The sequence below is a fragment of the Xiphias gladius genome, chromosome 17 (assembly GCF_016859285.1).
Source record: "Xiphias gladius isolate SHS-SW01 ecotype Sanya breed wild chromosome 17, ASM1685928v1, whole genome shotgun sequence".
Lineage (NCBI taxonomy): Eukaryota > Metazoa > Chordata > Actinopteri > Istiophoriformes > Xiphiidae > Xiphias > Xiphias gladius.
This window is the reverse complement of record NC_053416.1, coordinates 24,159,731-24,185,355: the sequence shown is the minus strand read 5'-3', so window position 1 is coordinate 24,185,355 and position 25,625 is coordinate 24,159,731. Positions and strand designations below refer to the sequence as shown.

Sequence of the window (25,625 nt, the reverse complement as noted above, 5' to 3'; positions counted from 1 at the left end):
GGTCTGTTGAGGTCAGGCCTCCAGTGGGATTTTCCAGCTGAATAGTATGAGAAAATACCATTGTAGGAGCTCCTGGGCAGCTCTGCCTCAGCAAGGAATGTGATAGAGTTGCAAGGGGATACACTATATGGTAAACATTGCCTCTTAATATTAAACTCTAAATATTTGCACTTCAACAAAATATTTGGTCGCATCCAGATGGGATCGGCAGCTGTTTCAGTGAGCAAAAAACTTGTTTAAAGCCACATCATCAACCTTCCACCTGAGTGCTTGCATTAGGTTCACAATGAAACTTCTAGAAAAACAAAAATAAGCAAATGATTAATTATTTAATTGAAAAGAGTTTAATAATAGAGTAGAACATTATAGTAGCATATTGTCACAGTCTCAGTCTTTCTTCTTCTTTTTTTTCACCAACCGAACACCTGGATTTAAGGCAGAAAAAATATTAATTTTGCCTTAGTAAACAAACTGCAGAAGAATTTAAAATTCCCCAATAGTTTTCTTGGAAATTATACCTGGTGTATTTTTTAGGAATGTCTTTATTATTAATAATTCTGGATAATCGTAATGTAAGTAATTTCTAGTATTCAAGTGAGTGCTTTAATTTTTTAAAATGATTTTTACTTATACATTGAAAGTGTAATACAGTAGGTGTCTCTAAAAAAAGTTAAAACATTAAATATAAATATTATTATTGTTATATCATTGTTATTATTATTGCGTCACCATCTTAAGCCTGGCTACAGTCCATTTACTAAAACTGCATTGCAACTTACTTGAACAAAGACTCACACATTAAAAGGCGTTGGTGTTAAATGCTCCTTAATGAAACTGGTTCTGCGGTGTGATGTATACAGTCTCATATCCAAACTTTCTAAAACAAAGTAAGCAGCTCATCAGTCATCTGCCGTGGAGCGGGAGATGCAGGAGCATGAAATGCAGGACCGCTTCAGAGACAGCACATAAAGTCATCAGGCATTTCAAAATTCACAGTTGACTATATCTCCTGATCTGTTTTTTTCTTACAGTAAATATATATTATAAAACAACATACATCCTGTTCTGCTTGTGTTATCGTATTATTTATCTTGACTGTATTCTGATGTCGTATGGTTGTTGTGCTGTGTTCCTCTTTTGTCTGAGCTGCATGACAAATTTCTTTCAAATTATGGCTAATGTGAAATAACGTGCCAAACTGAACCTATTTTGTATCGGTTGCTAGGGCTTGCTATGTACTCTGTAATGTACACACGATTTGCAAGGGGGAGGGGGGAAGTAACCAGGTTACTTATGTTCCATGCAAATATTATAATATGATCCACATATACCCATACAGATAATACTGTCTGTGCACAGGTTGTGTCCTAAACTCAAGTCAGGTAGTCAGTGAGTCAGTGGATTTAACAGGCCTATAATGATCAACAGTAATCTACTGAGGGAATATCTGTCTAAATCCTGTCCAGACCTCCCTGACACATTGGACTCACGCTGACATCCTCCCTCTATGGATATGATAGAAAATAATAGAGGACACAGCAGAAAATAGTATAGGAAATAAGTGTGTTCTTAATGCTGAGCTAGTCAGCTGTAACATGGATTTATGTTGCTCTTCTAATTTTGATGTAGGCCTAAAGTGTGCACTGTTAGTTATATAATGAAGAAAAAGTAGAATTAAAGTACAATATCTGAAATGTGGAGGCATCAAAGACACGGATGGACAGCAGCCTGATAATGTTAGAACACAGGGGCATGAAGAATCAGGTTGTGTTCTGAACATGATTAAAACCAGGATAAACATTACAGTGACAGGTCTGCATGTGAAGGTACTACCTGACAGATAATGTTGATGGCATGCCACAGAGCAGAGCATACGTTGAATGAAGTTAAATTTGAACTTAATAAAGTATACTAACATGATTAGAATCGTCATGAACTATCAACTATAAGGACTGGAACGTCTAGTCCAGGGCACCAAAATGTCTAATAGTTACACAACAGTAATCTTCGCCTTGGTGCTACTGGTAGCTAATACTCTACAATTACTGATAAGGTGTTGCATTGTTTTCCTGTTTTAAAAATAGTTAATCTACTGTAACAACAGCTGGACTGGACTCTGTTATCTGCCTCTCCCTCGCGCGTGAGGAGGAGGGCTCGGGGAGTGCTCGCGCCGTGATGGGACTACAAATCCGTTAGTGCCCACAGCTTCCTCCTCTTCCATCATGGCTCCCTCGATAGACAGACAAGGATACTGGGGGCGGCCGACCTCGACGCTGGACTGGTGCGAAGAAAATTATGTCGTCTCTTTTTACATCGCGGAATTTTGTGAGTAAAATGCCACTGCATCATTTACGCAACAAATAGTGTGTTTGGGGGCACGTCAAGGGAGGCCTTTGGGGAGGACGGCCATACTGTGTACGTACAGTAGCTCCCGAATAACGTAAACATGAAGAATGAGCAGCGGCTGGGATAATAATGTAGTGGATATGTGTGATGGTGCTCGGCTACTATAAATTGTCGCTCACTTAGATTGAGGCAAATGTTACCTCATACGGCATTTAATTGACTAAAGTTAGAGCTGTAAAGGGAAAAGAAAAGCTGCCGCGAAGATAGAACCAGCCGACCTGCTCTGGGTCGAGCTGTTTTGCATATAGCTTTCCCGAAGGTTATCATTCCGCACGGTGCAGCAAGTGTTAGCTAATGTTGTCATAGACATGTCAAAATTTAATATTTCTCCACATTACCAGTAATTTGTATTTCAAATCGGCTCTGGGTGTTTCCCTTCACATGGTGCCTTAGTCATTCAAAGCTACCCCTTGAAACTTGATAAATCATTTCCTTCTTTCTTTCGGGCGCCTGTTATCTTTGTTTAACGATAACAACTGGTTCCTCGGGAAGCAGTATCTTCGAGCAGAGTAACACTGTTCAGAATGCTAGCCTGTAGCACAGCTTGGCACAGCTACTGGCACGCAGTGACACATGCTTTCCCTCTGAAGCTCCTAGCCAAGCTACACTGGACAAACATCCCTACTGAAATGGATACTTTAAAGTTACTCGTTATTGTGCAGCCATTCGAAGATCTTAGAAGTGGACATTTGTACCCCAGTCCCATTTACAGCACATGTATTAATTGGTGATACATTAGAAAGCAATTTCAAAGAAGAAAACGCTGTTACATTAACTTGACATTCAACTACATGTATCTTAGTCGTCTTCATTGTAGAATTAAAGGTAAACTTTTGAGGGCAAAATTTCACTGCACAGTATGTGTGGGAATCTGAATCCACCTTCCATTTGCTGTTGTCATGTTGTCTTTGGCTCTCAGGGTATTAAGTGATGCAACAGTTAGTCAAAGATGAACTCGAGCCAAGGGGTCAGAGTTTAGTAAGATGAATGCTTTTTTATCTTCTTTATATTATATCCATGCTAAAAGGCCTTTGTAGTGTCATACACTTCATTTTCTTATCCTAAAAACTATAAAATCTTAAGCCACTAGTGGTGGAGTACATATTTTAGGCCTACTCTATTCATTCATTTCATTGAAATGTGTATAAACTTTGGCACTGATGTGAATGCAGCATATCTAGGATACTGACAGTTGAAGCTTTTGTTAGCACAAATGACACACGCTGGCCTGGCTAGATTGTTGTTTTCCGCCACAGAGGAATTGTTAGGCATTTAAACGGTGATTCAGGTTACAATGGTTGGAATGTGGCATTGTTCATGTGGAAAAGAGACACCGCCACGATTTTAATCCTTATTGCTTTTGCTTTTGTGCACGATCTCTCTTTTTAAAACATCAGCACATGGTGACGGTAGAAGCAGACACAGAGGGAGTTTATAAAGAGTTTCTCACACTGGGGACAGGCTTCTCATCACATTGTTTGAAGTTGACATTGAAATGTGAAAACAAAACATTCACGTGCTGTAGAGTTCTTGGTTTTTGTTCATTTATTATCCGTAATCAAGGTTCAAACATTTAAAAATGGTCACTTTTATCAGACATCAGCAGATAAAAGGAAAGTGTCTTATTGGTTATGAACATGCTAGTAAGCAGTATTAGTTTTCAAACAACTTAAAATCTTGGTGAGCCTGATTGTTTTCCAAGCCTGAGTTTGCACATCACCAAACCCAGAATGAGCAAGGATAGGATCGGTGTTGAGCTGTTTTATTGGGTTACCTGTGAGCCCGATGATAAGGCCTAGGGGAGGGAGGTTTACATACACAAACACCAGTTCAACTCTAGGCCACAGTACAAACAGTGCAATACAAAAATAGTGGAAAAACACATGGTATAACAATTAAGGCTATAACTAACAACTATTGTCATTAGCGCTTAATCTGCTGATTGTTTTCTTGATTAACTGATTAATCGTTTGGTCTGTAGCACATTAGAAAGCAGTGAAATATGTCAATCACAATAACCTAGAGCCAAACGCTCTTCATCACATCTTGTTTTGTCCAACCAACAGTCCATAACCTGCAAATATTCAGTTTTCTAGCTAAAAGCGACTAATTTGCAAATTTGAGAATCTGGAACAAACACAATTTTGGCATTTTCGATTGAAAAATTACTTATACAATTAGTCACTGTTCAAAAGAGTAACTGATTCATTTTCTGTCAGTTGTGTAAATGATTAATCAACTCATCACTGCAGCTCGAAAACCATAGAAAAATGGCATTAGAGTCCATCCATCATTTACGATCCATTACTTCTAATTGCAAAACCAAATACTACTGTTACCAGCATAACATAGTTAAAATGACAGATACACAGTAATTGAAGTATGTCAGTGCTGTAAATTCAGTTTCATTGATATAATAGAAAATTGTTTGTGGCAACAAACATAGCAGAAGAGGTGTGTGCGGGAACTCCCAGTGCAGTGATCAGGTTTCGGCAATAAGATAGCATTCTCACTGGAATCTCACTGCCATCATGTCACCCAATCACAGAGGCATTCTTAGCTCTCAAAACTTTGCACAGATCATGTCATCTGGCTCTAATTCATCTCTGGTGTCTTTTTGAACAGGGAATACTGTCAGCAACCTGATTATGATTCTTCCTCCCATTTGTGGGGCCATTCAGACGTTTCGTGACGGCCTCGAGTTTCGCTACATCTGCTCTTTCCTCGGACTAGCAGGTTAGTCCCTTCTAACCACAACTTACCTGGCTCTACATTTGTGAAAATACTGAAGCAAACACTGACCGTGGTTACATTTCGTAGTTATTGACAACAGCTTTTGCAGTTGTACAGTATTAACTGCTGATGCCATCATATCATAATGCATACATACAAGAATGTCTTGACTTTCGGTTTTAATGTTTTGGGGGATTGTGTGTCACCCAGCCGTTGGTGTTGGTTCCTGGTGCTTCCACATGACGCTTTTATATGAGATGCAGGTGGGCTACAGTGTTACAATGAAATCTGAATATGTGCACATTATCTTTTACTATCTTATTTTTTAATATCTTAATTTCTGCCTTCTCTGCATGAATCAGTATCATTGCTGGAAATATGAGGTCAAACCTCTGTTGCTTAATGTAATGCTAAATTATGTAGTAACAACATCTTACAGTGATGTAGTCATATGGTTTTTTTTTTTCTATGTTCTCGTCTGCAGCTGCTGGACGAGTTGCCAATGATTTACAGTACATGCGTCTTTGTCTACTGTCTGTAAGTGGCTTAACCTTTCAGATTTATTGCTGTTGAAGACCTCTAAAGTCTGATTGTCACTGGGAACAAATTTAATGTGATTGTGCCTGTAAACTGCACCAGTGAATCCCCTTATCCCTTATCACTTGATCCATTCCAAGAAAGTACACTGTGTCATCTTCTTGGCTGTTGAGTCTACTGTATGTAATGGAGCTACTGATTCTAAACTGGACTAGTGTAGCGCTTTCCACTTCAGTTCAGCTTGTTATTTGCTCTCCGTTCTTTATGGTTATTCAAACTGAACGTGTCAGATTAACATAATTGTTTCTTTTTTTCAGATATGAGTGCTTCAAACAAGAGAACAGCATTAGTTTATTTCCTATTGCATTATTATTCATCTTCAGTGTCTCAGTCACTGTGGTGAGTGTTCACTTTCACTGCAACGTGAATTTTTACTTTGTACCATGTTGTAGATTAAACACAACATCCATCAGATCCTCCTGAGTAATTTCTGTATTTATATTTTGTAGGTATACTTACAGTGGAAGGAGCCAGTGTTTCACCAGGTAAGGGAGTGCCCTGTTTTATGGTCACCTGGCTCAGATTGCTCATTGTTTGCTGTTAGGGCTCAGTGTGTCTTAAGTCATTTTTACCTTGTGTAAACATCAGGTTTTCAAACACAGCTTGCAACACTTAGTTTGCTGCATGCTGGTTGTTAAATGTACGCTAAAGTAAGAATTCATATCAAAGCAGATAAGCAAATGGCACCATTTAATGACATTTTATTTTCCTGTTAATGATCAGTTAGATATTTGTGAAGGTGTTGTATTTTTGAAAAAATGCTGACTCTAAGGCTGCTTTCACACTGAAAAAAGTGCTGCTTTTTTTTTTTTCTTTCAGTGAGAAAACAAAATTCCATCAGAGAAGTCCAGTTGGATGAACTGATTTATGTGTTTAAAAGCTTATTGATGCCAGAACACAGCACAGTGGTGTGTAATACTCACAGACAGGGTTTTACAGCTCTGGAAAGATATCAAAGCAGTGACCGTGTTATCTTTTGTCGCAATGATCTCGAGGTAAACAGCAGAAATACAGCGTACACGTTACAAAGTAATCAGCCAGGAATGTGCGCTTACATGTATGTGAGTGGCCGGCGCAGTGCCTTGTCGAATGACATCACATTGCATTGCAGCAAAAGTTTAACCTGATCCAACTTTTTTGCTGCATGATACAGCATGGAGGGGGTGGAGGGTGGGGGCACTGAAATAAACGAGAAGGCCTAAGTTTTTTCGGTGTGAACGTGGGCTACGAGCTAAGCTCATTACTTAAACATTAGCTATGAGATAAAGCCACAGTTAGCATTTACTGCCAAGAGAAATAAAAATCTCATAACTCTAAACAAATAAAGTACCCAAATAAGTCTTGATAGAGAAGTACAAAAGCCTCTGTTATACCCAGTGTCTGTCTATACCTGCGTAGACTCTCACATTATGTGTTTGTTGCATTACAGTAGTAAGGACAAAGTGACAAAAGTGCCTTTGTTTACCCTTTGAAGCTGACTTTGTTTACTGATCACACTGCTCTGTGGCGGTTCATATCGAGACCGATACTGTTCCTGGTGGAGTACAGGGAGCCATCAACGTACGCAGAGCTTGGTTCAAATGGCGACTTTCTATATGAGTAGCTTATGACCCTGTGTGGACACGAGTTGTTTGCAGTTCAACCAAAGAGTGGAGTTCCCTTTATATATTGTTTCTGAGCTCTGAATCCACACCACAATTTCCCCAAATCAAACACATAATGAAGTGAAAATAAAATGGCAATGGCAATGGGAAATTATCCAGTATTTCACAAGAAAAAATTCATGAAGAGTCAGAAAAATGCTCTTATTCCTTTAATCATCTGGCTTTTGCTAGAATTTATCTTAGTATCCCTTGTGGGCTCCCAGACACCAGGTTGGGAAACACTGATCTACTGTAGCAGATAGAATTTACAGATTGCTGATTTATCATATTTATCCTGTAAAAAGACTCAACATCTATAGCGCTAATAAAGAGCCCTCTAGTTACTGGCTGTATATTACATTAAAGTACGCATAATTGTTAGATTGAAGAACATTTTAGTGACAACTTTGCTTCTATTGGAAAGGCTGTGCAAGACTCTGTGAGCAGGCTGTATTAGCATAAGTCTCAGTGTACAGCTTAGGCTGCCTGATATTCAGCAATTAAAAGTCATCACTGTGAGCTCTGGTGATTTGATGAAAAATTGTAAATAGTGGTCAAATGTTTGCTCCGTGAGTTCTCACAGTGTTTCAAAGCCAAATAACTGCCCCTTCTTTTAGGTCATGTACGGTGCTCTAGTAGCTTGCCTCGTCATGCGATCCATCTTCATTGTTACGTGGTAAGTTTTCCAAGAGTACCGTTCAAATTTAAATCATTACCATATCAACAGAACTGTTGTTCATTAATATTCAATGAAGTAACAACTTGCTAAAGGATTTTCTTTGTTGTTTTTGTTTCAACTTTAGGGTGTACCCGTGGCTCAGACCGCTGTGTTACACCTCCTTAGGTATCTTTATGTTAGGTTTCCTACTGTGGAACATTGACAATATCTTCTGTGACTCATTGAGGTGAGGATTTGTGGTGGCAAAATACTAAGGGTCTTGTTATTACGAGTAACTTGTACAAAGTTAATTCATACAATTCTGGGAGCAAAGTTAATTGTCCTTTTAGGATCAGTGGCATGGAAAATGGTCACATCATCTGTCACTGATATTAACCTTTATGTGACATCACAACATTAATGTACATCTGTGAAGATTCTCATTCATCCAGGTCATCTCATTTCTAAGTGCAATACGGAGGCAGGGTTCTTGAAGACGTTTCACCTCTCCTTCAAAAAGCTTCTTCCTTTCTGAACTGAAGAAGCTTTTCGCTTAGCACTTAGAATCATTAACGTAATTCATTTTTGTCATCACAAGGACAGGTCAGGCAAACTCAAAGTAATGTCAGTCTTGGAAATGTACCAGCTCATTTAATGAGGAATAAGAAACTTGTTTTATCTAAAATGCATGATCCGTGTTTAGGTTTCATTTATACAGAACAAACATTTTTAAAACAATACATTTATAAGTATTAGCACCCTCTTCTGGGGAATTTCATACTGTAGGAGATATATTTTTTTGTTCTGTCATTTATTTAATTTGTTGGGTCAACACTTTCTTTGTATCTCAGAGCCAGTAGACAAACACTGCCCCCTGGTGTTGGAGTAGTAACACAATTCCATGCCTGGTGGCACATCTTCACAGGCTTGGGATCCTACCTGCACATACTTCTCAGGTAAGCTTCTACTACAGCTGCAGTGAGTGTTGTTGTGGTGAGATATGCTCATGCCGTTGAAGTGAAATGTTTGTTTTCTTTTAGCCTTCAAATCAGGTCAACCTACCTCAAGTACAGACCAAAAGTAAAGGTATGTCTAGCTCTTAGCCCTTGCATATATTGTAGCTTTTATTTATCGTCATTAAGTATTTTATTTAATCATTCATTTATTTATTTGTCCTGTCCTATCCTAACCTTGTTCAGTTTCTGTGTGGAGTTTGGCCCACATTGCACATTGAACCACAGAAGACGAGCTGAAGTAAAGGGATGGGTACCAGCTGAAGGATGGTGACTGCCATATCCCAACACCATCGCGCAGGGACCTGCCAATGCCCTCTGCTGGGAACTCAGCCCACATGCAGGGGGCAGGTGGACCCCAAGACACCACCCCAGGGAGCCCTTGGTTCTGCACTGTGGCGATTTACTAAGTACAGTATAGCACTGATTCCTGTTTTAAGAAATGGAAGATTTTTCTCAGCAATCATAATTTATTAGACTAGCTTTTCTGTAACTTTACTGAAATGTAATCATTTCATTTGCTCCTTCATTAGTAGTCCACTGCAGTGATAACTGTTGAAGGGGTTATGGATGTTCGCTTGATTAGGGTTTGGGACAAGGGAAAACTGTCATTAATTCCGCATTCACATTGGCATATTTATCGTTGTATATTCGATTCTGTCAGACTTTGAACCTCCTAAGCTTGAAGCTATTTAAATAGATCCTTAAACTAATGTATTAAGAAGACTAATGCTTATGTGTAGTTTTACAAGTGGCTGGGGGAGCTGTGCTTACAACTCCAGTGTTGTCATATCCCTCTTCAAGGAGTATCATATTGTTCTTGGATATGCTTGCTACATATGGGATAGTAACCACCAGCTGGAAAGTGAAAGTGGTACTGTGTTATTGTAGCTCAGCTTTCTTGACTAGAAGATCCTTATTCATTTGTTTGGCCAGCCTTAATTTTTTACTTGAAATGTTCCTATCAAAACATGGCAAGAATGGTATTATTAATTTCTTTTTTGATGTTGTTGCCAAAGTTGCTCTGGGTGTTTGAAATGTTCATGTTTTACCTCACTATAAACAAACAAGAAATGCAGTGCTTACATATAGTTTTGTTACAAAACATCATTACACTGAGTTTTAATTTTGTTGAAGACTGGGATAAACATTGCCCAGTCATACAGAGCTAGTTGGACCATTCTTTACATCTCAAGGCTTTCTGGACACTTACAATGCTTTCACAGTTGTTTCAAGTGATACACCACAATTTGTGGTCTGTGAAGGACGAGGACTTGAGAGCCACCTTTCAAGCACACAGGGGTTTTGTGATGGGTGTTTAGGGCTTGTTTAGTTTAGAGACCACTTTTTTGGAATTGACCAGCATCTCGAGGGTGTAATTAGGCACAAATAATGCAAACATAGAGAAATATCACTGGAAATACACTAAGTCAATGTGCCTGTCATCTATCTCCAGCCATTATCAGTGGCCAGATTACTGCAGCTGATTTGTTCAGTTAGCATCGAGGGCAGTAACAGTAAAATGCTAATAGTTGAAACCCAGCTAACTAAGCCAGCTAACAAAGAATACCTGTTAAAGAAACACATTTACTACTTGTAATTGTACATATTCAGTCAAAGCACCGATTGAATGAATGGAACATATCTGAATGGGGAAATAGACACAGCCAGTTCTGATTAGTGTTTTTCTTCCTGCTTCCTTAATATCTGTTGCAATGGTAAACAGTAATGTGCCCCCTTCATATGAAACAATACTTTACTTCGTTTAAGTCAGAAGTTTTGAAATCCCTTTATCTACAGGTACTTAAGACTTCAACGTCTCTCCACAGTACTACTACATTTTATTTATTACTCTGTTATTTATTAGTCCCTTTCTCTTTATTTATTGACACCATTGCATCTAGATGACGAGTCAGATGGTACATACATACCTTGCAGAGTAATATCTTTGTGAAGCAGTTTATGATACAACCACTAGGTGGCAGAAATTTCCAGCTTATTTCAGACATTGCCAAGCATGCCATAGTGCACTGAAAAACTATCTACCTACTGTAAAACGCTTAGGTTCTTTGCCTCAGTTTTCATGTACTGGATCTGTGGTGTTAAATGAAGGGCTCATTATTTACCGTATTTGTTTTGCTACTGTGAAATCGTGGATATGTAATGGTAACAATAGAACCTGGAGTAACCGATAAACTGGAAGATGCACAACATTAGTGTCGTATTGAGGTATCTGCATTTGTGTGGCCTCCTAAACTGCTGTGTGCTCTGTCATTTCCTGAGACAACACAGCTTTCATTATGCATACACACTGTGTAACTAACTCTAATATGCTTGGGTATAACAACTGCTTCAACCCAGTGTTACAAACATTCATAAGCACATAAGTATAATCAGTGAAAGACATGTATTAACGTCGCTCATGTATGTTTGGAACCTTCAGTGTATGTTATTACTGTTCATCAGTAGAAGTGAGCAGTTGTCAAAGAGGGTGCCTTATTGTTATCCTTGCAGTGTAATCCAAGTTGCCTTGATGTTTGTGATAAACCTTTCAAGTTGTCCCTCCTGTTTTTCCAATGTGCCCTTCCCCCAATTATTAGCAGTTAAAGCATCAGGAGGACGAACAGTAACAGCTTCTGATGCAAAGTCTGTGCCTGATTCTTTGGCCTACCGTTCATGTCGTGTGTCCATCAACTTAGTGACAGGTTGTTCTAATAATGTTAACTGTAGCTGAAAGTGATAATACTTACTTGTTGAGGCCAGAAGAGCAAATTTTCGTTGAACTTTGGTCATGTGCCAGTTTTTAATGATGCCCTGTATTGTCAAATAAAAGAAAATGTGTCAGACGCTGTATTTCATTTCATGTTTATAAGATGTTGATTCTTTTCTGCTCATACCAGCCAACTACAACAAATGGATGCAATTTGAGTATGACACAGAAGGCTGCAGTGTCAACAACCATTGAAATGCTAACATATAACTCATGAATCCTTTGGCATAGCCTCATATTATTATACATGATGTTATTATTCATACAACTTGAAGGTGTGGCAATTGTTTACTGGCAGTGGCACAAACACACTGCACACTACTGGCACTGGCATTCTTCCATAACACTCCTCAGACTGATATTGATAAGGGTAGTTTTCCTGACTGAGAGTCATGCTTGACGTACAGCATTACTCTGCAACCCACTCACCACACAGTGCAACCCACTCTATGTAGAGGTTCACGAAACTGTGAGTAATTTCAGGAAATACTGTTTTAAAACTTTTGATCCTTCCCCCTCCCTGCTGTTCTTTCTTTTCCTAACATTGTAGTCACCTGTTTGATTTCTTCCAGCAGTGGAAGTAAATGAAGCCACGAAGGTTAATGCAAACAATTCCTAAAGGTTCCCCAACTTCTGTTGATCAGTTCCAAACCCTCTGTCTGTACAAAAGACTACACACTCTGATGCATAATTAGAACAACACTACCCCAGGAAGTAGGACTGGTGAGATGGCTTCTCATGATGGAAGACCAGCACCGTCTCCAGACCTAAACCCCACGGAGCTGGTTTGGGATGAACCGGACGGAAGGTGAAAGCAAAGCAACCTGCAAGTGCAACACATTTGTGAGAACTTCTGTAAAAGTGTTGGGAAGAACTTTTCAGACAATGTTTCATTTCCATTGTAGACAGAACGTCTCGAGAGTGTTCAGCTGCTGTATGAGTCAAATATTTAGATTCAATTTAGAATTCATATGTATGATTTATTTGTTCTATGCTTTAATTTCAGAAACACTGAGACATTCACTGTTTAAATTTCAGTAAATACTGGAGAAATGGAGGAGTTGTAAAACTTCTGCCCGCTAGTGTTTTTGGCAGATTTTTAATGGGAGAATTTCAGCCTGTATCTGTGATGTGGTAAGGGTTTTGATATTTAGTGCCATATATACCTTATCCTCATCTTGCTTTCAAAACACTTAAGAATGTCTCAAGTTTTTCTGAATGCGTTTGTCTTTGCCAAGATTTTTAAATTATCTGTGGTTTAAACTGTAAATTCATCAGTAAAATAATTTTTAAAAAGAGCGCATAGTACAATGTGGGTAACACATTATCCACCTTCTTCGTCTTCTAAACTTGTGATCCTACGTTTCCAACAGCAGGAGGAGTCAAACCAGGACGTGTAAAATAAAGCATGTATACTGTCATGCAGTATGTACAAAATTATTTGGCTGCAATTGTTCTTGACGGTCAGGGTCTCTTGACATCTTCCGGTGTACTGTAAGAAGAGCAAGTTTTGACAAGGAATAATTACAACGTCTTTAGGTCACATTCCTCTGGGTATCATACATAAACACTGTTCTGTGAAAGCAGTCAGTGCTGAATATTCCATAAGTGCTGTTATGTTTTTGACAGTTGTGAACACAAACACATCCTTTCACTCTCAAGTTATTTTCAACAGGATTTTGGAAATGGTATGCTATAATAAACAGAACTGTCATTCATTGTTCCAGATAATGTCATTTTGTTGTACACGCATCAATCAGGCTATGCATAAATAGCATAGTACACACACACACACACACACACTGTCAATTAGATTATGTAGCAGAGAGAGGAATCCTGGACTTTACAGAGACAGTAAGTTCTGGCTTAAACACACATTTAAACCCACCCTGGCACAGCCTTATGGATGTATTTGAGACATCTTCATTAGCGTGTTGAGAAAAGGAGGAAAACCCCGCTTAAATATGGTGACCAATCTGAAAAAATCCCCTTCCTCTTTCTGTTTTGGCTGGCATGTAAACGTGACTTTTCAATTCAAAACACTCATGGAAAAGTCAGGATTTCGATAGTTGGTGGCACACCTGTTGGTCAGTGTAAACATCTATCTCTTCCTCCTTATGTTGACAAAAGGATGACAAAGCCAGTGATTAACACGTGTGACACGTTCAAATCTTTTCAAAAAGATTTTCGCTTGAAGATCAGGTGGAGCAGTATGCCATGTAACGTGAACCATACTGTATGAAGGCGGAAAAAAACATCATACAGTATCTGGGAGAGAGAACTATAACTTTAAATCATCACTCAGGTAGAGCAAAACAACAGCACTTCATTCATATAATTTTATAGGTTTCCATGGAAACAACAAATCAAGTTTTGACCTGTAGGGACAGCTAGAGGATTGTGAGTCAGTGTCGAGATGTGTGATCGAGTGTCATAAGCAGGTCTTGCTGGTTTTCCATTTTTTAGACTGAATTCACTCATTGAGGTGTTGTTCCTGGTTCAGGTTTGTGTCCCAGCTGTAGAACAGACTTAATCTGGGTGATGCTTTGTCAATGCTGAGATGACTCATGCTGGGAATGTCCATTTTGCCAAAGAGGCTGATCAGCTGAATGTAGACATGTGCTGAAAGGCTGCTGGTTTAACGTCACGGCTGAAACACATGACATATGACAATTTTGTTTACTCTTTTAAATATTACTGTACACTTTTGGGTAGAATGGGTACAGTTGTTCAGTGCAATTTGTAAGAATTTCAGCGCGATTCTTTGTTCCCTATTTTCTAACTGCACTTTAGGTTCCTGCTTTAGTTTTTGGCAGTTATCGTTACAGTGACATAAGAGAAGACATACAATGTAGGAAGTTAGTATTAGTTTACTTAGTCTAGTTCCTGCCTACTTCGATTGTCTTTTATAATGCAGCCAGACTTTCAGCAGTTCACACTGAAGATAAATTTCTTGGTTGACAAACTGAGAGACATCAACAAGAGTACATCTGCAGTCATCTGCTTTGATACAAATGCTAACATCCCTATGCCAACATGGTGATATTTAGCAGGAATAATGTTTACTGTGTTCACCATCTTGGTTTATCATTAGCAAGCTAACATTTTCTAAAAAGCACTACACATTGGTTTTGCAGGCATTTACTGTGAACCACAGTATTGGACCAATTTAGTTTCTGTTGTGATTTCAGCAGTAGAAGAAAAGTTCAAGGGAAACTGAACAATTTGAAAAAAAAGTTGTATAAAGCCTTTTGTGCTTCCAGAAAGAGCTGCACAAAATGAACATGTCTGTACAAAATTTAGTGACAACCAGCCAATAGTTTCAGTCTGTTCCAAAATGGTGGAACAACCAACTGACACTGCCATGCACAGTAAAAGGATCTAGCTGGGGCACGAAATAGATTTTTAAACTGAATTGGTTTTAGCTCAATTGGAATGAATAATCCCGAATATTGAGAATACGAGCTTGCTAACCACATTTCTCTGAATTAACAGTGTTTGAATTGGTTGATCAGCCCTGATTTTTGGAGTTTCCAGCCAACCAATCATAGATCTCTTACCAGCTCATCTTTAAGGTTAGGCTACACCAATACACAGATGTATCTCAGATCAGTTTCGAGACAACATAAAGCCGAGTACTGCATTAAACTCATAGTACTGCATTACACTTGTACAACTACCTGTCTGTACTGCACATCCTTAATCGGTGTTGTGAAGCAGACAGCTGTGTATAGGCTTGCGGCTTTCTAGACTTGTAGGAAACGATGGCCATGTTTTGCTGCTGTCTAACATGTCATAGGCACAGCACCTTCACCTAAGACCTGTAGAGTTCTTCCATCATGAGGGACACCTCTAACAGTATCACAATAACCGGCCTTTGCTATCTAGTCCCCTGAAAGCAGCGTATCAGTGCAACATATCACCTATACTTCTCTTTGCGTCCAAGTCATCAATCAAACTTTAAATACTTCTACAGTTCAAACTACATCAGACCTCTAGTTGATTTATTGTCTTTATACCCAGTATCATTATTATTATATTCGAGAATTTCCTTATTTAGCAGGATCATTACCTGCGAAAGAAAGAAAGAATGCAGCACAATAAATCAGTATTTTTTTCCACCTTGCAGACAGGTCAGTACAGGCAGAGACTATAATTAATTCACGTCTGTAGGCTATGACCCAGAGTGTCTGAGTTTTAAACACCTAAATTATTTGCCACCATAAAATAACCTTGTAATGATCCATAAGACTTCAAATATGCAAATCCACTGCATCATGGGTCCAACTATACAAATATGTTACTATACAGTATGTTATTGTAACTGCAAATTTTTTATTAAACAAATAAAAGATGACACACAATTTTATATATATATATATATATATATATATATATATTTATACAGTGGCATGAAAAGGTGGGCACCCCTGTCAACATTTCTGTTACTGTGAATAATTGAGTAGAAGATGACGCGATCTCCAAGAAAAATTCTTTTCAACATTTTAAGTCAAATTAGTATATTATTTTTTGGAGAGGAGTACAATACAAACGTTTGAGTACCTGGAGAGATTTGAGCTCTCAGATAACTTTAACCAAGGTCTCAGACCTTAACTAACTTGTTAAGCATATAGCTTTTTCAAAACCTATGTTAGGAAAGGTTTAAGCTTTATAAATACTCTGACTCCTCGAACCTTGTTCCAACAATCCATTGGCTTTAAGAAGCTAGCAAAGCGTTTCCTCAGTTCATAATATAATTAAGAAACGGCAGGTAACAGGAACGCTGGATGTAAGAACACTTTCTGGGGGAACTGCTCATAGGATCACTAGAAAGGCAAATTAAAACCTCTGTTTGACTGCAAAAGACCTTTAGGAAGATTTAGTAGACTCTGTGGTGGTGCACTGTTCTACTGTGGAGCCACACCTGCACAAATATGACCTTCATAGAATAGTCATCAGAAGAAAACCTTTCCTGCATCCTCACCAGTTCAGTAAGTTTGCAAGGGGACATCTAAACAAGCCTGATGCATCTTGGAAACAAGTCCAAATGTTTAAAATAATAAAGAAATGTTCCATCTTTAACTTTGTGCCTTATGAAAATCAGGTCATCTTTTACTCACTTAGCTATTCACAGTAACATATATACCATGTACATATACATATATCTATATATATACAGTATATATACACCATTCAGCCTCAACAATCAAGCTGGAAACTGATTTAATGTTGTGGCTGATCGATGTAAGGGTCTGATTTTTCTTTGAAGAGACATTTAAGAACACCCTGTTATGTGTGTAGTCACCTTGCTGTTCTTGTTGGGACAGGAGCAGTCACACATAATTAACAGGTTGTCCCCACCGCAGCTTTGCACACAGCCCTGTGTATCAGCAGCTGCACAGCTCCAAGACAGACTGCCTTGCTGGAACTCCAGCCCGACAAATATGAAGATGCTCTGGTTGAGTCTTCTGACTCTTCTGATGCTCGGACAGACTCTTGTGATGGGCCTGCCTGTCCAGGCACCAGACCTGCCTACACAACCCAATGCTGGACCATCTGAAGCTGACCAGGAGTTTGCAGAGGTATTTATCACTTTAAAAATGGCATTTAATGACCTTACTGTTCACCCACTGATAGGATTTGAGTTTCTGCTTCCAGAAAAACACATATATGGCTCAAGAAATCCTTTTCCACAGGTTTACAAATTTATGGCAATAAAAAATTGCTTGTAGAATTGTTTATGTGGAGATACACTTTAACATATAGTGGGAATATTATAGGGGTAATACAGTGTAAACTATTGTGTTCTTGGCTTGTTACACAGACAAACACTACAGGTGTAACTGATTCTCTTTTATATTGGCATTTTTTCCTCATGATAGTAACTGATGAATGTCATGGTATTATTACAATATTCCACCACTACATTATCAAAAGTTATATTCATATAGTTAAATGACTAGGATTTCGTATCTACGTTGTTTAGTGAAAACTGGTTATACTGTAAGCCCGCTGTTTTTTCAATGTGCAGGCAAACTCAGGGTCATACCTACCTGTCTGACATTTCTGCCCTCTTGAAAGCTGACCTGAAGTCGAAGGAGATGCGCTGATAGAGATCTTAATGAAGTCTTACTGTGAATGTCTGCCCCTTGGCTCCATTCTCAGTCTTCCTAGACTCACATCTCAAGAGGGCAGTAACATTGGGAGTTGACGTCTACGAGGCCAGTGTCATCTTGTGGTAACAGAGATACTGGTAGACAAAACATGTGTGCAACCGCAGCCACACACAGAGTCACTGTTAGTCACATCATTGTACAAGTAAAATATACTGTGGCAATGTGACTGTCAAGCTTGTCATTATATGTCAGCATGATGTTGGAAAGACCTTGATTTTAAATTTTCGAAATCCAACTTCAACTTTTTCTGTGAAATCATGATAATGGCTTTATTAAGTGAGATCACAATGGATTTTTCATATTTTTTATGTTCAGTAAAATGTTTTTGTAAACTATATTAACTCCCTCATGGCTGTGCTGTGTTCGTTGACTGTGTCAGACATTTTTTTCACGTGGGTTCAACTAAAAAATCAATCTCAAACGGTCAGCACTCAGAGGTTACAGAGGTGTTAGCGTAAAGAAAGTAAAGAACATCTGGCCATGAAGATTACTGTGCACATGTTTTCAGTCAGAGGCTACAGAATCTTTAGGCCTTGTGTGGCTGTTGTTGACACCTACAATTACAAGAGTACAGTGACATTTCTGCCGCGTACTGTTATTAAAGGTTGTGTTTGGAATGTTTACTGTAAAGAATGTAGTCATTTCATGAATGGAGTTAACCTTCCAAAATTATTTTCAAGCTGCTTGTGTCAGGATGTGACCATCTTTTCAGCTTGACAGATAGATAGTCAAATCTCAGCACACATCTGTTACCTTTTAGTCGACTGTAGTAATACACCATTTTGCACACTGAATTCTCATCTTCAGGAATATCTGCGGCACTTTTATGGCTACCAGCCCAAGTCAGAGAGACAGAAGAGGACTGCAGACACAAGTGAAGATGCCGATTGGAAGACTGGACTCTGTGATAAGTTCCAGAGCATGCAGCGTTTCTTTGGTTTACCTCCAAGTGGAGAGCTAACTCTAGAGACTCTGGCAGTTATGAAGAGGCCACGCTGTGGTTTGTCAGATGTGGAACGATTTGGAAACACAATTCGCTGGAAGAAGAACACCCTCAGCTACAGGTCAGAAAGGATCAGAAAGCAGTGCAGTAAGAATGGCACTGATGTGATTTTTTTCCTGAATAGCAAGCACTACCCATCAGGCTAAATCACAGACTGCAACAATGAAGAGCATCCTGTTACCACAGTGAGGCCGTACTTAAGCATTGCTTTGAGCTAAAGGCTAACATCAGCACGCTAACATGTTAATAATGATAATAATGACATTCTGATATTTAGTAGGTATGCTAACCATTTAAGTGCAGTGTGTTAGTGGGCTAACATTTGCAAATTACTACTTAAAACAAAGTACAGCTGAGGCTGATGGAAATATCATTCTTTTTCCAGGTATTTGGTCATAAACCAAGTGTTGGACAAACTGAAACTTTGACATGAGGAGGACATGAATGTCTGTACCAAATTTATTGGCAATCTGTCCAATTGCTGTCAAGACGTTTTTACACAAAACCACAAATGTCAACCTCAAGATGGTGCTAAAGGAAAAGTTGGAGAATCGCCAAAATCTTAAGGATTCATTCTCTGGAGACAATGTTGAGAGATTTCAGTTTGAACCAAAGCAGTGGAGTGACCGACCGACAGACAGTCCTTGTCATCCACAGAGGCATGCCACTGGCATGAACCCAAGTGCCATGCCACAAAGGTTATTCTGCTCTTCTCGCTGTATCAGCTGAGAAAAAAAACATAAAAGACAAAAAGCATTAAACACAGTCAAATTAATAAAGATGAATTAAATTAAGCAGTAAAATTCTATATTTGTTCCTCAGGATCGCTGGCTCCAACCTCCCCATCTCAGCCTCGAAGGTTAACAAAGTCTTCCGGGCGGCATGGAAACTCTGGTCCAGTGTTGCACCGATGGAATTTCGCAAACGGAACAGGAAGGAGGCTGACATTGTTATCTCCTTCCTCAATGGTGGTGAGCTCTAAACAGACCTCCTCAGTCAAATAGCATGGCACAGCAATCCTGACACCGGCAGAAAGGATTTACTGAATGTAATGGTTAACTGCACTGTTTGTTGCAGACCATAAAGATGGCTCACCTTTCGATGGCAAAGGAGGAATCCTGGCTCATGCCTTTCTGCCTGGGTCTGGTGTTGGTGGAGACGTGCACTTTGATGCTGATGAAGACTGGAGCTTTAATTCTACTGGTACTAGAGTTAAGAAGTTCACAATAAAGAAATCTCTCACAATTACAGTAGGATTTTGTTGACTTAAAGGAATAATTTAACATTTTGGGAAGACTCGGTGCAAAAGTTAAAAAAAAACATCTGCCTTAAGCTCACTTAATTGAAATATTTAAAATTAACTATTTTTTGACACTTTTACTTCAGAGGGCACAGGAACATACCTGTATACTTCCCAGTCTTCAGGCTGTACTCAACATGTAGGATCCACCGTAGGTGTAAGTAAAACCTGCAAACACAGGGTTAGTGTAATTTCGGTGCAAGTTAAAAGAATAGTGTGGCATTTCGAGGTTTACTCTTATTTACAATTTAACAGCGAGTTTAACAGCGAGATCGATACTGTTCTCACGTTTAACTGTTGAATGTGAAAACTGCAAATGGGGGGGACACAGTTTGGCTGACTCTGTCTAACGACAAAAAATACACCCACTAGCACCTCTAAAGCTCACTAATAAACACAGAATCGATTTTTTTTGTCTAACGCATACAAACACTTAAAGTGGAAAAATGACCAGTCGTGGTTTTCCAGGGGTTACAGTATATGGGTTACATGGCTCCCGCTGTATCTAGTCTTCATTCTACGCTAATCTAGACTTCAACCCCAATGGACCGATTTAGTGGCATCCATCTCATCTACCTTTTGGCAAGAAAGCAAATGAACGTATTTTGCAAAATTTCTAACCATTAGTTTAACTTGATTAGAATACTTGCAAAATGTAAAGCTCTAAATGTAAAGATTTCACATAAACTGTATGACATTTTGTTGAAACAGAATGTGAGCATCAAAATAACCACACCTGGAGTAACCACAGATTTTTACACACATGTATGTCAAGTCTTTTGTGCCACTTAACAATCGTTCTATACCATGAGGCCCTCACATGGCTTGCGTTCCTGCTCCAGGTTTCAACCTATTTGCTGTGGCAGCCCATGAATTTGGCCATGCACTTGGCCTGCCCCACTCATCTGACCCCGGAGCCATAATGTACCCAGCATATAACTTTGCTTCCAACTATGAGCTACAGCTCTCCTTCCGCGATGTCAAGGACGTCCAACACCTGTACGGTGAGTTTAGCTGGATACAAAAGATGAAGCATTATTTCACTGTTTGGACTGAGAAAGATTGCTGATTCTTTTCCAAAGCAGACAAATAGAAAATGAGAAAACGTGCCTTACTGCATTGTGAGATAGATTGTATGAGCTAATTACTACAATCTCAGCTTTGATCTCAAACAAAAGTTTATTCACTATTTTAAACTGAATGCATACACACATACACATATATATTGGAAAGTTTTTGCATGTAAAATACCTACACGCCATTCTAGTTACGTGACACTTAAGTAATCGCACAGAAATCTGTGGTTTGTAACAATGTGTTTGTTCACACAGCAGTTGGATGGGAAACTAGACCAAACAGCTACAAAATATAGCATCCTCTTTCTAATGTTTCAACATTACACAGCTGAAATCTATGCTGTAATGACAGTAAAGTCATTGCATAATGGCCAGCGTCAATGATTAATTGCCCAATCTAAATTCTCATGGTCTTACATTATACTATTTTAAAAACTGCTATTGGGTAAATTAGCTTTTGACCCATTTTAGATGACTACCTGAAATGTTTTTTTTTTGTCATTTCTTTTTAGTCCTTTTAGCTACAGCATTTGTATATTACATACTGTATATCTTAAAGAGAGTCAGCTGTATTATAAAATAAATGCATATTGGTTAAATCACATCAACATATGCAGTTTATTACATTCAGTTTTGCAGATACAACTAGCATACAGGCTGATAAAAGAGCTGATAAGCGAGAATGAAATCTGGTGGCAGGAACCATCGAAATGGAAAAGAGCATCAATGGTTTCTGTCTAAGTTTTGCAGTAATTAATGTTTGATGGAAAGTGTAACACAAACAGCACAGAAATGTCCAGTAATTGTCACATTTTGTTATGTTCATTAAAACATGGTCATATCATATGTTATGGATATATTATACTCCTTGCAGACATCTGTGACTTTGGTTTGGAAATGATGAGATTATTTGCAGATGACACATTTTTGTAAATCACAGTATACTTGCATTTGTCAGGCAGCTTTTATTTGACTTTACTTAAAAAGAAGAATGTGTTGGGTACATTTCAAAGGACAGGGTCTTGTTGTTTCTGTCAAAAAGGCACCTTTCCTTCTTGACTTGCCTGCAGGTATCAGTCCCAATTTTGCTTCACTATTCTCAAAAAAGCCTCCTCCAAGAACACCTGACAAATGTGATCCAGATTTGTCCTTTGATGCTGTAACAGAATTACAACAGGAGGTCGTGTTTTTCAAAGACAGGTACGTAGACTGTCCCCAGTAAGTCTTCATTATGAAAGGTGACAGACAGACTTGATTTTCACCTGGTGTCTCCTTGGTCCAATGATAATGGAAAAAACAGTAATTGAAATGGTATTTGAGATAACATTCTGCCTTTTCAGATTTATGTGGCGCAAACATCCTCAGTCTGATGAAACAGGAATCACTCTGATTAACAGTCTGTGGTCAGACAGTGTACCTCCTTTCTTGGATGCTGTCTATGAGAATGTGGAGAGGAATGAAGTTGTGTTTTTCAAAGGTAAAATGAAGTAGTATCCCAAAAGAGCATTGTGAGTTGTGTAGTATATGCATTTTAATTGACTTTTCTAATGAAAAAGCAGATATACCTGAATGGGTTGTTGATATGAAATATAAAATTTTTTGACAATAGTCACTTTTTTCAGGTCATCAGTACTGGATGCTGAGCCAGCTAAAACTCAAGGAGGGTTTCCCTAGAAACATCTCAGACTTGGGCTTCCCCTCCAGAATAAAATCCGTAGATGCTGCTCTTCATTTCAGAAATGACCGCCACACTGTGTTCTTTACTGGCCATGAGTGTTGGAAGTATGTAAGATCCTACAGTTTCCCACAGCTGTTTCCCCCTGTTTCCAGTCTTTACGTTAAGCTAGGCTAACCACCTGCTAGCTGTAGCTTTATACTGAGCAGACAGTAATGAGAGTGTTATGGATCTTCTCATCATCAAGTCAAGGCAAGAAAGCAAACAAGAATCTTTATAAAATGTAGAACTACTCCTGAGATCTGGTCTCAAAAAAAAAAGGCATTTCAAATTTGAGAGGAGATGTGACATACCGAGGCAGCTTTGGTGGAATACCTCTCTAAATAAAAATGATAGCATGTAGTTCCCTTCTTGCTGTTGATGCTTCAGCAATCTGGATAATCGTGAGTTAATTCGGGGTCTGTGAAGAGGCAGGTTTTATGGGTGAATTCTAGATCAAACAGAAATCTCTCTTTGGTATAGATAAACAGACTGACTAACAATACTTTTCTAAAAGCCCACCAGTAAAATTAAGCCAAACATAAACAATTTACTTTGAAAAATATCATCAGGCACACATATTCTAATAAAGTTGATGCACGTAGTGGTGCATTAACTATAATTATATTGCCACAGTTCTTTGCCTACTTCCCTTTTATGGTTTAATGTAATGACAGTTTATAAATTTCCAGTGTTAGTAAACTGAATGGCTTGCTCTTACTGACTTGGCTATTTCTAATCCATTGTGGTTTTAAAGTTGTTCAATCACAATGCCTTGAATGCTGTCATAAGACACAGATGGTTTACGATGCCTCCCAAAAAGATCTACATGTCTGGGTAGTATTGTAACCTATAAGCAGGAAAACACAGAGACAAAGTTGTACCCAGTTTTCTTTGTGTACTATATCTAGGTACAATGAGCAGCAGATGATGATGGGGGGATCACCGACACTCATAGAGCAAGTGTGGCCAGGGATTCCAGCTCCCATAGATGCAGCTGTCCTCTACGAGGGTAGTTACATCACCTTCCTTTTCTGCCTTCAGTTTCACAAAAAGTACGACACATAGCATTTTAACAATAAACTTTCATTTGACTAAATGTAATCAAAAGAAGTTGACAGTGCATTTCTCACTGACACATGGTGTCACCGGGTTTCTGCTACATTGCTTTGTGGCACAAAACAAATACTGTGCAATAATGAATCTTGATTTCCCACAGGATTTGTGCATTTCTTCAAGGGAAATATCCAGTACAAATATGACGCCAACTCCAAACGCGTCGTGTCCACCAGCCCTGCTAATGACCTGCTGGAATGCAAGAAGCACCACAATGAAATACTGACAGAGAGGAGATAATTGAAGGAAAACACTCTATGTACCTTGATGATGATGGTGCTGTGTATCTTCTGTGTGTGAATAATGTATAAAAAGTGTTACAAAATTGTGTCGTCTGTAATAACCACAATGTAACCAATACAAAACTAGGAACTGATGAATAAAGGAAGTGGTTGAAAGTGTCACTTCAGTGTGTGACATAATGTGTAATAATGACGTTTGCCGATTGTATCAAAGTACAGTTTTTTGTGTTGTGTTTGATTTTAGAGTTGATGTAACAAATGTGATTAAAATATACGAATATTGCTACTTTGTTTTTGTTTAGTTTTTAAATGAAACTACAACACTTCCTCCAAAGATAATCCACAAAATTCAAAATGTATTTTATGGTTCCATCTTTTGACACTGTGATTTATTCCTCAGCAATTATGAGAACAAAATTGTTAAGGTTTATATTATTCATCATTAAAAAAATGTGTATTCAACACATTCATTCTGTCTGAGTGTCTGCATTTACAGGTTTTGCTTAATTTAACTGAGACAACACATTGCAAAACAAAGTCCTCACTTTTCCTCTAAGGGCCCATTATTACATAACACTGACCGAAATGTAGATTTCCATTAAAATAAATATCCGCCTGGAATATAACCACCGGTAGCTGACTCACAGCTCTTTGATCAGGTAGGAAAACCTGAGAAGAGAGTTTGTGAGTCAAGGGTCAGACTATTGAAGACAGGCTGGCTTGGAAAAATCTGAGTTGATTGAGGAATATCATTCACAAAAGCACCTAAACGTAACACTAAAATAAATAAATTGTCGAATACGAGTAAAAGGGTAAGAATGACAACGTTCGAGAGTGATGAAAAGAACAAATGAAAGATTGCTTTCCAGTATATAAGTGTCTAATATTTAATGTAGTAATAACTTTTTCAGCTGTTACCTCTGCCAAGGATGTTTTATTTCAGGTCGTGATTGTGTGTTTTTCTATTATTTCTTTGTTATTTTAATAACAATTTCACCATTTTTAATTAAAAGTAATGAAAAATTAGACCATAACATAAGGAACAAAGTAGAGAGTTTTTCTTTTTTGTTTGTTTGTTCTTTTTAATTGCGGATCTGAATTCATTTGCAGATCCAGGCATTTTTGAAAAGTTACCATGAGGTCCATTTTTAGTAGTGGCTCTGGAGCTTTTGGTCATA

The 25,625-nt window shown here is 38.5% G+C and overlaps 2 protein-coding genes across 3 annotated transcripts; both read left to right on the top strand.

The window, feature by feature from the left end:
* Positions 1-2,216: 2,216 nt before the first annotated feature.
* On the top strand, positions 2,217-12,421 carry acer3 (alkaline ceramidase 3). 2 transcript variants are annotated; one of them, XM_040150150.1, is made up of 11 exons: positions 2,217-2,325; positions 5,032-5,142; positions 5,350-5,402; positions 5,624-5,676; positions 5,994-6,075; positions 6,186-6,221; positions 7,997-8,055; positions 8,183-8,284; positions 8,889-8,993; positions 9,078-9,123; positions 9,237-12,421. In XM_040150150.1, exons 1-11 carry the CDS (start codon positions 2,223-2,225, stop codon positions 9,288-9,290), a joined length of 804 nt encoding a protein of 267 aa, XP_040006084.1. In that variant the 5' UTR covers positions 2,217-2,222; the 3' UTR covers positions 9,291-12,421. The 2 variants fall into 2 exon arrangements, with proteins under 2 accessions (XP_040006084.1, XP_040006085.1); XM_040150151.1 differs by lacking the exons at positions 2,217-2,325; positions 5,350-5,402 and having other exon boundaries at positions 5,070-5,142.
* A 4,843-nt stretch (positions 12,422-17,264) lies between these two features.
* Positions 17,265-24,445, top strand: LOC120802391 (matrix metalloproteinase-18). Its single transcript, XM_040150147.1, has 10 exons — positions 17,265-17,402; positions 18,804-19,060; positions 19,822-19,970; positions 20,077-20,202; positions 21,142-21,303; positions 22,446-22,575; positions 22,716-22,852; positions 22,998-23,157; positions 24,001-24,101; positions 24,309-24,445. The coding sequence occupies exons 1-10, from the start codon at positions 17,265-17,267 to the stop codon at positions 24,443-24,445; spliced, it is 1,497 nt and encodes a 498-aa protein (XP_040006081.1).
* Positions 24,446-25,625: the final 1,180 nt, after the last annotated feature.